Source organism: Bactrocera dorsalis, chromosome 3 (assembly GCF_023373825.1).
Source record: "Bactrocera dorsalis isolate Fly_Bdor chromosome 3, ASM2337382v1, whole genome shotgun sequence".
Classification (NCBI taxonomy): domain Eukaryota; kingdom Metazoa; phylum Arthropoda; class Insecta; order Diptera; family Tephritidae; genus Bactrocera; species Bactrocera dorsalis.
The window spans coordinates 3055866-3070764 of NC_064305.1; the positions used below are offsets into that span (position 1 = coordinate 3055866).

A 14899-nucleotide genomic window follows, 5' to 3' on the forward strand; every position below is an offset into this window, starting at 1 on the left:
CTGGATATAATTGAGTTTCACTTTTCTTTTTTAAACGTTTATTTACTATAATATTACATAATTTAAATCACACTAACAACATACATACATATTTTAGCAAGAAATAAATTTAATATTCTGGTGTAAATTCTTCAATTAAAAAAATTTTTCTAATGTCCCTAAATTTAACTGAAACCAGAGAACATTAAAACGAAGTAAAGTAATTTAGCTATACCAACAGCAAAATACCGATGCAGAAACGGTATAATACACATGTCAAAACTCAGAAAAGATCTCCATGGAAACTACACCAAAGCTAGCCACAATCAATAGAAAGTAAATAAACTCGACGTTCAATTTGGGTGGTGAACGAAAGAAACCCGATGAACAGTCGGTAAAAAATGGACAGATTGAAAAGTCCAAAAATAGTGGCATAACCGAAAGAAATCGATATATAAGCGGATTTTCTAAAGAATAATAACAACGTTATTGTATAGCGACCTAATTCCTCTAGGTCGAACGGAAGCGCGCGGAGATGGCAAAGCCGACGAATGGGTATTGAATAGCTGATACATTTATTTAGTGCCAAGACGAGAGCAAAAACAGGGAAAGTGTTGATGAGCAACTTTTTAAAGCCATGCATGGACGCGCTACAGCACGAGGTACGGCGGCGGCGGAGCACTGGCGGCTTTTAGCTGAACTTGACTCACTGAACTTAAGTGACAGCTGCTGCGAGATTTGCCACTGTGATTGCTACAGCTCACACCGTAGCAGCTTAAATACGGAAGCACTCAACTGTGGTGAGCATTTCGAAAAAATCGATAACAAGTGCAAAACTGACGGACTAGAACGTGGCGGGCACGCGCTTGAGAGACTAGAAGATGCAGCGATTCAATATACTCGGCCAACCGAAGTAACACGTTCCACCATTTCCATTGATCAGAATATTTTCAAAAAGCGTTCGACGCGTAAATCTAGAGCTGCCAGAAGAAGAAACACCACCGTTACAACATCAAACGGAAATTTAACGAAGCCTTCCAGTACACAAGCCATATCAACAATATCACATAAATCCAAAAACGCCAAAACAACGCCAACACATTCCGGGCGTACAAGCCCAGCTGCGGCGAGCCAACACAAGAATGGTGCAGTGCCAAAGCGTAATACTGCGGCTACAGTGAAGCGCTCCAAAAGTGTATGTAGCGTGCGCAGCCGCAGCATATCACCATTAATTTCCACATCGGTTGGTCCTGCCGCTAAACGCGCCACATACTACACGCGCGATTGTAAGATCTTGCAGGAACTGCTGAGCGCGCTTAACGACGACGAGGACAACGACGCAATGGCCTCTCTGCAAGTGAACGGCATCAGCGCGCTTAAACAAACCTTATCAACAGTGGAGCATGCAGACACCAGTACGCTCGAACATTCCCATACTCTGCCGCGTTGCACTATTAAATCGAAAGGCAACGGGACAGCCAGCGACGAGGTCCATTTGTCGTCGTCGCTAACTTCAAAAAAACTGTGCGCCTCCATGGCCAGCCTCTGCTTGGCGCCCACAGTACGTGCCGCCTACCAACAAGTACCCGCACACGATAAGCGCATACTGAATCGTATGGCGCATAAGCGCACCGAGCGCGCCATTGCCAAAGAGAATGCCTGGCTGGCGCGCAAATACTGGGAAAATGAGCGTTACGAACGCGAACTCTTCAAGTGCGCACAAATGGAGGAGTACAAACGCGCGATACGCGACAAGCAGTTTCAAGATTATTTGTTGACAAAGGCGCGCCTAAACGAAATTGCGCAGCGCGATTTGAGCGAACTGCGGCGTTTGCGCGAAGCTTTGCAACAAAAAGATAAGAGCACGAAACGGCGACTTGACGCGCTTAAAGTTGAACGTGGTATAGCGGCGTGTCAGCGCCGTTGTGACGAGTTGCGACGCGCGGAGGCGGTCGCTGTACAGCAGGAAGAGCAACAAATAGACGAAAAGTTACGTAAGCAAGAGATTTGCGAACGTTTAAGCGAACGCTTGCAGCGCGCCGAGCATATACGCGCCAACATGCTCGACAGCTATCTACGCCGGTTACGCTACGACAACCAGATGGAAGAGTTGGTGCACGAGGAGCACTGGCGCGAAGCGCAGCAGTTGGAGCGCCAGCGGTTGGCCCAGCTAGAGGAACACATACAGCAGAAATGCGAGCAGTCGCAACGTTTTGTTGAAGAGCGCCAACGCCGACAAGAGGCTATTGCCAAAACAGCGAAAATATCCGCAAGTCTGCGTGAATTGGTTCGCAACTCCGTTGCACCAGAAGGAGGCATGGCGGCGGATAGTGGCCATATAGGTGAGGCTGTGAGCATAGCCAATACCGCAACGTTGAGTAAAGTGCTTTTAGATAGACCATTTTCCAAACTGTCATTGCAGCCATGATTGTTTTCAGTAAAATTAATCTGTTTATGTATAATATCGTTAGTATCAGAGATCTGTTGTTGTATCAGCACTAAACCCGACATTAAAAAATGCTATTAAGATTACGCTTTTATTTTCTTAATAAAGTTTTTGAAAACGATTTATTTTCAAGTATTCCTTCTCAGCTGTGCCGAACGAGCTGAGTGAACATAAATACAGACATATGTTAATATTTTATTCAACACAGATGAGAACAGTAAACATTTAGTGACGCGTATTCGGTTGCTTAAATATTAAGCATTACATAATGAATTTTAATTTAAAAAATTTGAATATGAAACTAATACATAAAAGAAGCTTATGTAGACTATTCGAATTTTCTTCAGATCTAAACAAAATTGTATGGCGGATAAACAAACAAATAATTAAAATCTGGCTTTGTTTCAAAAATAGCCTAACGGTTATCGACAAAACGCAGTAAAATTCTACATCACTACTATCACTACTACTTTACTTTCTTAATTATGAGCTTATTGTTTAAAATCGTCTTATTTGGTTTCACCAGCGCCAAAGCGGCACTTCCCACGTTGCACACGATTTTCGCGTCTCTCACTGCAGTGGTTGGCAAATTGATGCTGGCACTAGTTTGGGCAACCGTCGCACCACTTGCACACAACGCCTCTTTGCCATTTAGTATTTTCACTTTCATGCCTTTGGATTGCAGTTTTTGCAGCAGCTCCATCGTTTTGTTCTGTTGAATCGTGTTGACCGATGTTGTGACGGGCGGCTGCGTGCGCTTCACCTGCAAACCGCGCGTCTGCAGTTTGTTTAATATATCATTGGTTTTCTGTTGAGCCGTGGCAGTGGGATTACTACTTGATAAGGGTGCTAGTGCGGGTGGTGCTGTTTGCTTTATAGACACGACGGGTGCTATTTGTGTTGCTCCTACGCCCGATGTATTAACAGTACGTTGTTGTGGTTTTGTAGCTGTTGGTGCTACTTTGTTGACAGATATGGGCGCGGTTCGATTTGGTAGCGGTTTTTCGCTTGTTATGCCATTCGAGTTGGCTCTGGCGTATGTGGTAGGATTTTTAACTAATAAATTGGAGTGAATTGTTTGATTTTTGCCATTCATTTGTGTAGCTATCACACGTGTATTAGGCAACGGGCCTTTGTTCTTTGCTGCTGCGTCGGTTTTAGGTGCAGCTGTTGATGGCAATTTTGTTGGAGCAACAATCTTTGAACTAACCACAGTCGGAGCAATTGCGATATTGTGCGATTTTGCAGTTTTGTTAGCTCCTACTACATTTGTTGGTTGTGTGACAGTCTTACGTACTGCGGCTATTCCGATTGTACTTTTTGGTACATCTGAACTTCGCCGAATAGTCTGTTCCTGCAGGTCTTGTCGCATGCTTGTTTGCTCGGTTGGTATATTTATCGTTTTACGTCGCTTTACCACCGCGCCATTATTTAGGGTTATTTCTTCAGTTATTGGCGCAGAATTTGTACACAATTTCTCATTAATTACATATTTTACAGTCGTTTTATCATTAAATTGCACCTGCTTTGGTGTCATATCAAGTTTTCGTTTCACTGCAGGATTCAGCAAGCGCACCGATTTTTGGTCATTGCTTGGCTCAAGTTTAGTTTGTAATACTGGATTGTTTTTAGCAGCAACGGGATTATCAGACTTATTGGGAAAACGTCTTACCACAACGCTGCTTGGTTTTCTTTTAGCGGCGTTTTCTTTGAATTGGACATAGGGTCCCACAGCCTCTACGAGTTCTTTATATTCCATCGGTTTATTGGCATTAATGGCGCTCGATAATGATGCAGCAGCTTGTGGACTAGCAACCTCAGTCTGTGCATTTGCAATATCTGTGTACCAACGTGGATCGAGTAATTCTTCTTCAATTTTCATTAAATCTAAATAGGCATCGTCGCCACCTTCTGCTGTTGCAGTGACGCTGCTTATCACCGTTTCTGTAGTCGCTAATTGCACATCCACTGGATTATACAACAAATACTAAAAGCACATAAACAATTAAATTTTTTTTGTAAACCAAAAAGAACAAACTCCTGTATGCACTCACTGTTTTTTCTTTGCTGCTGCGCGTGACTTGTGCGGGACCAAATTTTAAGCCAACCACATCTTCCTTAAATAGCCGCTGTCCGCAGGGGGTGGTCGCAAGATGTACACGAAACTCGGGCACTTCCACGAATTCCGCCTGGCACTGATTACATATTAAAAATGTCCGGAAAGTCTCATCCAGCAACACCTCACCGAAACGTATGCAACGCAACATAGCAAATTGCAAGTTTGCGCGCTTTTACAATCAACTATAAACAGTGTATCAAAATTTTGCTACTTTTTGTTGTAATGCTTCAGACGCGTAATGTTTATTTGGACTTTTTTGTTTAATAAACAAAGGAGCGGAGTAAAGCGCAGCGAAATTGTCAATTTTGATTGTTGTTACTTGAATCGGTAACGCAGATTTTTGACATGTAGTCGATAAAGCAGTCTATATGTTTTGAAAACATGTTTAAGAAACATTTATTTCTGCGACAATTTGAAGGGGTGGAATGTTGCTATACATGATGCTATGATTTACTAAAATATCCATTTAAAATTATGAAAATTAAATTTTCGGACAAAAAATAAAAAAGAAAATAAAAAAAATAAAACAAATTAAAATAAAGAAATAAAAAATTAAATAAGAAGAATTATATAAAAAAAAATTTAAGAAAATAATACAAAAAACTAAATTTAACAAACAATTTATTAAACCTATCAAATTGAAAAAAAAATGAATAAATAAAAAAATATTCATAAAAAAATTGAAGAAATATTAATAAAATTAATATTTTTTGGAAAAAATTTGTTTAAAAATAAAATTTTTAGAAAGAAATATAAAGTTTTCAGAAAAAAGTTTGGAAAAAAATATAGAGAAAATAATAAAATAAAATTTAAAAAAACAAACAATAAATTTTTGGGGAAAAAACAAAAAAAATTAAATTTTTAGAAAAGTAAATAAAGTTTTTAGAAAAATAAATACAATTTTTAGAAAAAATAAATTTATAGAAAAAAATTAATATTTAGAAAAAAAAATTAGAAAAAAATAAAAATTTGGAAAAAAATAAATATATAGAAAAAAATAAACATTTAAAATAAAAATATTGATTATTGAATATAAAAAAATACAAATCTTAGAAAAAACTGGAATTTTTAGAAATTAATAAAACAGAACAAATCAAATACAAAAATTTTTGAAAGAAATAAAAATACTATTTCTTTAAATAATAAAACTGTATTTCTTTGTAAATTTCCTTATACAACTTTTCAATTACACGTACATATGTATTTATAATATTTATATTTATTTAGTATTAAATAAAAATTAGAATAGCTCTTCATCCGCTTTGCGCTTGCGTTTCTTTAGTTTTTGCTTCGTGTCTGCTGCCTTGCCGCGCATCACATCCGCCTTCAAGCGCTTCGCCGATTTTTTGCGCTCCTGAGTTGCAGCTTTCCTCTTTGCCGCACGCAACGGATCGTGTATCTTCTCCTGCGCCAGCACTTTCTTGCGTTCGGCACGCCGACGCATTAATGAAGTTTGCGTGCGCGTGCGCAACTTATCGTACAGATCGGAGCCAATGCGCTTGCGCAAACGACTACCAACGCGTAGCGCCAATTGCCGTAAGTCACTATCGACATTTTGGTCCTCCTCAGACATTTCACGTACCAGCGCACCGAGCAGAGGTGGCGCCAGCCTCTCCAGTGTTTCCACATTGAGCAGCGTGATGAGACCCTCGATTAGCGTGAAAAGTGCTGAACGCTACAAAGGCAAAAAATTAAAATTTTTACAAAAAAATTATATTTTGACAAAAAAATTTATATTTTGACAAAAAATAAAGGTTATGTTTGCTTAATATGGCGACGGCATTTACTTACCACGACGGTGGAATGTGGCGCCTTAGCCACTTCCCTGTTAATCAGGAAGCGTATATTGCGTACCAGCCAGTACAAATTAATTTTTGTACCTGTCGTATGCTCCTCCTTCTGCTCCACTGCTGTGTTCTCTTTTTCCTCAGCTGCGTCATCTTCCTGCTTCTCTTGCTTAACACTGAAAGGCACATCGCGCAGCATATTGCCAATGAAAAGGAAGATCTTGACTATTTCATCAATCATATTCTGTTGTGTGTCGCCGGGCACCACTTGGGCGCACAAGTCCAACACCAACGATTTAATATCGTAAACGGGATTGGCATAGATGAAATCGAATTTCGCTGCATTAGCGTCCACACCATTGCCGTTTGCGTAGTCTGTGTGCTGTTGAGTCTTCGCCAGTTGTGCGCCGACACGCGCAAAATCGTAGTTGCTCAAAATGAGCGCGATAATTTTGGCCGCATTGCAGCGCACCCAGGCGTGCTCATGCGCGAGCAGTTTCTGTGATTCATAAGCCAGTTCGTCGATCACGTGACTCAATTCGGCATTGTTGCCGCTGAGCAGCTCCACGCCGCAGTAGTCCAACATCTTCAGCAGGCAATACTGTATTTGTATGATTTCGTGGTCGATGGCGCGTTGGTGCTCCTCTGCCGTTTTGGCTACCTCCTCCTCAGTGAGCACGATTTCCTCGACTTGCTTCATGTTTTGGCCTTTAACTTTCTGCAGGAACACAAAATTTATTATTATCAATAGCATTTAACAAGTTATAAGCTTACCTTGTATTTTCTGCGTTTCTTGAGCTTTTCTTCATCCACGTCAAAGCCCAGCGCCGTCGGTGCGCGTACAAATCTGCCGGGCGCGCTGGGATTATTCATTGTAAGGCGCGCTACAATTGTGGGCAGCACGAGTTTGAGGCGCGGCGCGAAGGATTGCTTCTCCGCGTTCAGAAAACGCGAGCAAAGCGACGCAGCCATCTCCGCCACCGATGGCTTATTGCCGGCTTCGAAGAAGAGCAGCGTCATGTCGAATAAACGCTGACGATCGACTTTCTCCAAACGTGTAATCAGCAACTCGATGCAGTCGGCGATCGCCTTGCGGCAACTCGGGTCCTCGTCGTTGACCAAACGTGGACCCAGCGAGATGTAAAGAAATTCCGCGCGTTTGGAAAGTATCTTCAGCGGGAACTTCTTGATTAAAGCATGCAGGAATTGTATGACCGACTGCCGACCCGAGGGCAACGAATAGCGTAGTTGTACCGTGAAGAATTTTACAATCTGATCGACGCGCTTCTTCAGTGGATATTCCATTATGTAGGTGATCAGTATATTGCGCGCCTCGTCGCGCACAAAGTCCGACTGTGACTGGATCGACAAGTCGCCGATGCGTTTCATTATCTGATGGAACGACTCAGCCTCTACGCGTCTGGCGATGAGCGCCTTGAGCAGCGAAAAGGAGAGTGCCTGATGTTCGCCTTCGTACAGGTTTTGCTCGACATAGAGCACGAGCTGTTGCAGTTGCTCGGGCGTCAGCTCGTAATCGGTGCATTTGCGCAGTAACGCCACGATTGCTTTGTACGACGACTTAACCAATTGAAGATTCTCATCTTGCTTGATAGCGCCAAAGGTGGATATGTTCTTTAATATCTCGAACATGCGCTCCACGACGTCGCTAAGGTATTGCTGCTGCAGCGCCGGCAACTCATAAGCGTCGTTCCAAATAGCACCGAAACATTTCAGCGCAAAAGTCACCACGCGCACATGTGTGCTTTTCAGCGCGTCGCGTAGCAGCGGTAGTAAGGGATTCAAGAAAGGTTGATAGTCCACCTCCACCAGTTTTTTGCGTTTCAAAACGATTTGCAATAGCTCCAGACCGAATTCGATAAGTATATGCGCATTGGCTTGCGCGTTCGATTGCACGCGCTTATTAACCGCGCCGGAACGTGTGCGCGGCGCCGGCTGTATGAGGAAGCAGTCGGGGCGCGCGCGTCGCATACGCTCCTTCTCCTTTTCGCTAAGCGCGCGCTTCTGTGTGCCCGGCAGCAGATCAGTGATACTCTCTGAAACGATGCCATAGATGAAGATGAGCAAACTCTCGCGTGAAATGTGCGCATTCTCCACCAAACCGCTCACTATCTTCGCAAAGCAATCCTGTATTTTCAAGGTGACTTTACGCGAGTGCGACCGCGTGAGATGCTCCTTGAACGGCATGAGCAGATCCAGCAGACAATTGTCTTGTATATTGCGCGCCACTATGTGTAGCACCAAGTAGCTCTTGGCGCTCGGTTTAGCTTCGGGTGTATGTGCAGCAATCTTTTCGTTTTCCTTTTCGGCGGTGATTTCACCGAAAATATCATTCAGCGCCACGTCGAGCAAGTTGTGCAGGCAGTTTTCAATATCGCTTGGCTGCAATTGTTCACGCAGCGCATCCAATACGCCGTGCACAGTGACGGCAAGCACGTGCACTTGAAATCCGCGCGTCAACAGCGATTGCAGGTGGTCCATAAGTAGCGCAAGGTAGCTGGCGCCAAGCGCGAGCATAATCTTCTTCAGTATGTCGCGCGTTAGCATGCGCACCGACTTGAGTGGCGAGCGCAAAAAGGTGCAGACTTTCATGAAAACGCCTGGTAAGCTCGCTTCCATTAGTTCCTTGGGCAGCTTTTGCATCAGTTTGACAAGCGCCAGCGCGATGGGCACGCGCAGTATTTCCTCCTCTTCGCGCTCTGCGCTGAAACGCTTACGATTCACTTTGTGCTTGTTGTCGTATGAGCTCTGCTCTGTGATAGCGCGATTGAGCGTCGGTATAAGTATGGTGGTGATTGTGAGCATAACGCGCTTGGCAGCGCCGGCGGGCAGCACCAGCGCGGCGTTGATTACGCAAATAGCAGGTGCGGTGTCTTCCTGCGCTGCTGTGGGGTCTGTGTCCGCGGCAGCCAGTTCTGCAGCGAGTGCTGTGTCCTCGTCTTCAACATCGGCTTCCATTTCCTTTTCATCCGCATCTTCCTGCTCTGTTGTCGCGCTCTCTGCTGTTACTACTTCCTTTTTCGCTGCGGTTTCGGGTTTCTCCTCTGCTTCAGTCGCTTCTTCACTGCTCAACTTAGCGCGCAGCTGTTGCAGCGCTTGCGCATCGGCTTGCGCTTGTGTCAAATCAAAATGGAACGCGTCGAGTATGCGCACCACGATGCGTACACATTGACGTTGATGCTCTTGTGAGCTGCGCAGCTTGGTGAGATAATAGCGCAGCAGCGCGTGATACTGCTGCCAGGGCAGCAGTTGACATACCACGCCTACCGTCTCAATAGCGGCGTCTATGAGCGTATGCTTACCAGCGTGCTTCTCCTGCAAGAGGTAGCGCGTGGCCAGCGGCAACACAAACTCAGTCAGCGTGCGCGTGCAGAGGCGTTGCGTCAGCGTCTGCGCGTAAGAGCAGAATTTCAGTAACGCGCGTCCATGGCGATGTGTTTGTAAGTGTGTAAGATTCTCAAAGAAATCCACCTCTGCATCTTGCTGATCGCCCAGCGGTGCCAAGTCTTGCAAGACCGCGTGCGTTGTAGGCGCTTGGCGCGCCAATTCACCCAATAAGCGTATGCCTTCGTAGCGCACATTGTCGTTGTTGTCACGCAATAAGCGCCTGAGCAAATTAATGGCCACGTCACCAACTAAATAGTCCACATTTGATTTGTCATCTGCAATGGCGGCGTAGCGTTGAGCGAGGCGCGGCAACAGCAAACGCAAGTGTTCGCTGGCATTGTCGCGCAAGCCCATATCCTTGTCATATTTAATGAAGTAAACGCAGTTATATATCACCAGCACGCCAAGCTCTATATCAACGCCATCATGTTCAGCATTCAAGAGCTGCGCTATTTCTTTAAGCGCATCCAAGCGCTTATCGTAATCGGGCTGCTCCACCCAGCGTTTGTCCCACGCGTTCAGCATGCTAGTAAGGCGCGCGGTGCGTTGTAAGCGCGTCGCCTGCGCTATGAGCGCTTCGTCATTGCTTTGGGTAGCCTGCTTATGGCGCTTGCGCGCTATGTCTGTGACCAGCTGGCACAACAACTTACGCGCGTTCACCTCTTGCGTCTGCTCGAAAAGTGGTGCGAGTTTCCGTAGATAGGTCTCAGGTGCGTCGAGCTGCTTGATGAGATTTGCCAGTGTCGTTATGACTTGTGTGACTACTTCTTCACTGGCGTTGCGCTGCGACTTCGCGATGAGGATCGGGAGTAAAAGCTGCAATAAGCTGTCACATGTCGCTGCGTCCTCCACATGTGCGGTGAGTAATGACAGTATATTGAGGTCGCGTTTGTCGATTGCTTGCTTGGCGGCGCGCGTGCTAAAGTTCATGCGCAGGCGTTTCAAGAGTTCCGGAATGTAAGGCTTTACAATATGTAGACCAGTAACTTCCACTTGTTCCACTTTCGATTTGGGATCCAACAGACGCTCGACCAATGCCATAATGGGACGTCGAACTGCGGGCTTCGCCTTCTCATTCAACAGCAGCGCTACCACATAATGGAAGATAGGCGTGTTTTCCGGCGTATCTACAACATCCGCGCGTCGTTGTGCCAAAAAGTTGAAGTGCTGCGGTTTCTCACCCCACTGTAAGAGTAGACGCAACAACGGTGTCGGCGTGTGAATGGCATCTTGCGGCAACTTTTCAACGACCGGCCAAACATACACCTCAGTCAAGCAGCGAACCTGCGCGGCCTCCCATTCGAATTCGTCAATGTGCGCGAAGAAATTCACCAAACTCAGTAAGGCGGCGTTGCGCACATTCTTGTAGACCACGCTCATCTTCGGATGTATAAGCGCCAGCTGCGCCGCGGGCAACAGTAAAATGGCATTACAAGCACATCCCACGAATGTTAGCAGTTTCAGCATATAAATGTGGAAGTCACGCTTCATTAGGCCGCCAAACTCTTTGCGTATCAGCTCCAGCAGATTTACTATGCTTTGCAGCTTCTTCGGCGACCACGCGGCGTGTATATCGAAATCGGCCAACACTAGCGCTGGTATCTGTTCTAGCGGCAAAGCGGCTTCGGTGTATTTGGCATACTTGCCGAAAGCCATTTCTAAGAACCAAAGAATTTCTTCGGTGGTGCACTGTCCCAGGAAGCGGAGAATTAATGATTTACGCGCTTGTGCGCTCAGCGCGCGCTGTGTGCCTTTGGTGATCATTTTGCCATACAAAATGCGTAGCAGTATTTTCATGAGCTCTGGCCGCTGTTCCTCGCTAACGGCTTCGTCTAATTTGAAGTTGACTAATTCCTCTTTGAATTTTACCTCATCCACCAATGCGTATAGGTGTTCCTTGTGTGGTGTCAATGCTTTCGATTTGTACCTGAGTATGCAGTCGAGCGCGGCGCGTTGTAACTGTGCATTCGGACCAGCGAGCAGGTCCATGTAGAGCGCATATAATTCAGGTTCGCGATAAAGAGAGCGTGGATTCGTTTGCGCGGCAAACACGCCAAGTTTGCTTTGTAGCGTTTGAAGTATGCTTTTGGCGATGAAGCCTTGTTGATCCTTGCGCTGTTTGCCGCGACGTCCAGTTTTGCGAGAGCGTTCTGTGGAAAGAGAAATCAAATATTATATATTATGCCATTTCAGACTAAAAAAGTAACTTACCTGTTTGCTTGTCGTCGTCATCCTCCTCCGCATCGCTGTCTAAAGTTTCTGCCTCTGCGAGTTGCTCCTGCGCTTGTCCCGCTGCGAGCTGTGTAAGATCCCACGTCAGCTCGCGCCTTTCCAAGCGCGCGCGGTACTCCTCATTAACGAATTGCAGAAAGAGACCGACAAGATCGCGATTTTTTTGTTGTGCCATTTGCCCAAATTGTGGCAGACGCATCCACAACAGGTTGCGATAGTTTAGCAACTGTTGTTGCGTTTGTTTGGGCAGTTGCACTGCGGGTAGCAACTCATTTAAAATCGCGCTGTGCCAACAAGACACATTTTCTACTGCGGCGGCGGTGGTATCATGCGCGGCAGTTGCAGTGTAGTCTATGCTTTCAGCTGTTTGCTGCAATAGTTGGTGATAAATGGCCCAAAAGTCTGCGACGCTCATCGCTTGTGCGTATGATTCTATTAGTTTCAGTACCGGCTCCCAGACAAACTTGAAGTTGTGGTACAGCATGCCGAGCAGAAAGCGCAGTATGTGCCGCTTGTAGACATCGCGCTGAGGCTCAAGTTTCTCAATGGCGCGGTAGAGTTCGCCGGCCGTCTCGAGTTGCTGCAGTTGCAGCAATTGCTCACGATAATTATGCACGTTCGGTTCAATGCATTCGGCGGCATAGAATATTTTATAGGGATGCGCCAGTTTCGTTTGGCGATGTAGCGTTTGTAGGCAGTGCGCAGCGAGCAGGCGCACATCATGCGCATGCGAACTGAGCAGGGGCACCAAAAGTTCCGATATGCGTTGAATTTCTTCCTCGGTAAATGTGGGCGTTGCGCTTAGGAGCTGGTCCAGCGCGCCCAAAGCTTTTAGGTTAGTTGTTGCATGGGGTAGCAGCGTCTCTATGGAGCGTTGTACAAAACTTGGCACACATTTAAATTTAAGATGAATATGCGTTTCGAGCACGAGCGAGTATAATGCCAATTTCTGCGCTAAATTATTATCAGCATTTAAGCTATCTGAAATTTGGTTCAAGATTGTGTTTAGCTTTGGCTCAAGTGCCTCTTTTTCCAACCCCGCAATATGTGGCACTAAAATTAGCAATAAAACTTGCTCCCGTAAAACATTACTTTCTTCTTCCAATATATTTTCATTAAATGTAAGTTTATTTATTTTTTGTTTCAGTTTTTCAAGCGTGTTTTGTTGTTTTATGTGTAAAATATAAGGCTGCCACGACTCCAGTGCAAATGCATTGCCTGCCAGTGAACGCTTATGCAGGACAACGCGTGCCAATAGCTCAAATGCAGGCTCATCAAACTTGTCCTCAAAGTTGGCAACGACAGAAGGTAGCACTAATAGTTCGAACTGCGCATGCGCACCAACATGTAACACAAATTGCGCATAAATATCGCGTTGTTGCACGCTCAACGCTTTCTTCATTAATCGGCTGGTATCTAATTGTGTCAGATGGGCATTGTTTGCCAGTAATAACTTGCTAACCAATTCTACCAGTAAATGCAGCGCTCCTTCCGCTTTCCCTTTTGCTTGTACTTGCCCGCAGTAGTCCAACATCTTGATTACAGTTGGTACCAACACATCTAATTCGCACAGATATTTACCATTGCGGTGCTCGGCTGCGAGTATGTATAACGGCAGAATATATACTAAACGTTCCGAAGCTCCCACACCAGCTAACATCATATTTTGGGTTACATTGCAGAGTTTCTCCCAATAGAGTGGCATGCTTTGAGGCGACAAAAAGTTGAGCAACTCTTGCACAGAGTGCTTAACTATTTCACAAAGCAATTGCAGTTTGTCCTGTGATTTGGCCCGCTGTTCGTCAATTAGGCATTCAAATATAAACTGCAGAAAATCGCCCGCCACCGAATGGAATTGTCCTTTCACACCCCGCACTATTTCAAAGAGTAAACGGCCACATCCTGCTATGCTGTCCACCTGTTCGCGTGCTATTGTGTCCAAAACGAAATCAAGAAATTTGCGATAATCGCGCACATCACGTGCTATAAAGGAGAAACACTCCACGGCAAAATTGGTTACATGCTCTTCGTAACGCTGTTCATCTAGTAGTGGCAAAATGGCATGGAACACCACACCGATGTTTTTTTTCAAGTACGGTTTTAATGCTTTGAATAAGTAAGCCAAGCAAACCAATGTCCATTCCAATTGCTCTGCGTCTTGTGTATTCAGCAGACAAATGAGTCGATCGAGTACGCGTTGAAAGTATGGGTAGAAATCCTCACGCAAATCTCGTGCTAACACGTATAATAATTCCAATAATGGCTGCAATGATAGAGTTGTGGCCGTCGAGAGACGCTCTAATAGGAGATCTATCACAAAGTCTTTTTTGTGCACCAGTTGTGGCAATGTAACCACCTTCAGACATCTGCGACTGAATTGGCCAAACTCGTCTGTTAAGTTTAACACTATCCATTTCTTCAGCGTTTGATGAAAACATGTTTCATTTTCTTCCTCTGGCAGTTCTTCGTTTTCATGACCAATGCGGTACAAAGCCAAACGGCGTATATCAATCTCATTAACACGGTCCGCAAAGGATTTATACTAAAAGCAAGAGCATGTATTTAGTATGAATTGGTGGTGCATAGTTGGCACGTACTTACCCGAAAAGTGTTGGTGTTTTTAGTTTTATGCAATATTTCCGCCATACTTGTGTATTTACATTTATCCTGTTAAAACGCTCTATATATTTTAATAACACTTAATTAAAATAGAGTTTAACACATTTTTAGCTCCACAAAAGCAGGCAGTAGGCAGAATGATATCTGTCAGTTGTAGCGCACATGTTGTGGTTGCCGCGCGTTCAGTGTACTTTTGTTGATAATGTGGTGATTGTTCAGTGCTGTTTTCACATAAAAACAAACAGCTGTATCACACGTGTGTTTCGTTTGAGTGCAAAAGGTTGTACAAAATTTGTAAAATAAAATAAAAGT

The 14899-nt window shown here is 44.8% G+C and overlaps 3 protein-coding genes across 3 annotated transcripts; 1 reads left to right on the forward strand and 2 right to left on the reverse strand.

The window, feature by feature from the left end:
• The first annotated feature begins 139 nt into the window (after nt 1-139).
• Nucleotides 140-2546, forward strand: LOC105230148 (uncharacterized). Its single transcript, XM_011210755.4, has one exon. It carries the CDS (start codon nt 617-619, stop codon nt 2405-2407), a length of 1791 nt encoding a protein of 596 aa, XP_011209057.2. The 5' UTR covers nt 140-616; the 3' UTR covers nt 2408-2546.
• On the reverse strand, nt 2535-4879 carry LOC105230149 (uncharacterized). The gene is made up of 2 exons (XM_011210756.4): nt 4480-4879; nt 2535-4412 (listed from the first exon to the last, which is right to left on the reverse strand). Exons 1-2 carry the CDS (start codon nt 4690-4692, stop codon nt 2892-2894), a joined length of 1734 nt encoding a protein of 577 aa, XP_011209058.2. The 5' UTR covers nt 4693-4879; the 3' UTR covers nt 2535-2891.
• Nucleotides 4880-5663: 784 nt separating this feature from the next.
• Nucleotides 5664-14742, reverse strand: LOC105230147 (small subunit processome component 20 homolog). Its single transcript, XM_011210754.4, has 5 exons — nt 14570-14742; nt 11948-14510; nt 7106-11886; nt 6336-7049; nt 5664-6219 (listed from the first exon to the last, which is right to left on the reverse strand). Exons 1-5 carry the CDS (start codon nt 14612-14614, stop codon nt 5785-5787), a joined length of 8538 nt encoding a protein of 2845 aa, XP_011209056.4. The 5' UTR covers nt 14615-14742; the 3' UTR covers nt 5664-5784.
• Nucleotides 14743-14899: the final 157 nt, after the last annotated feature.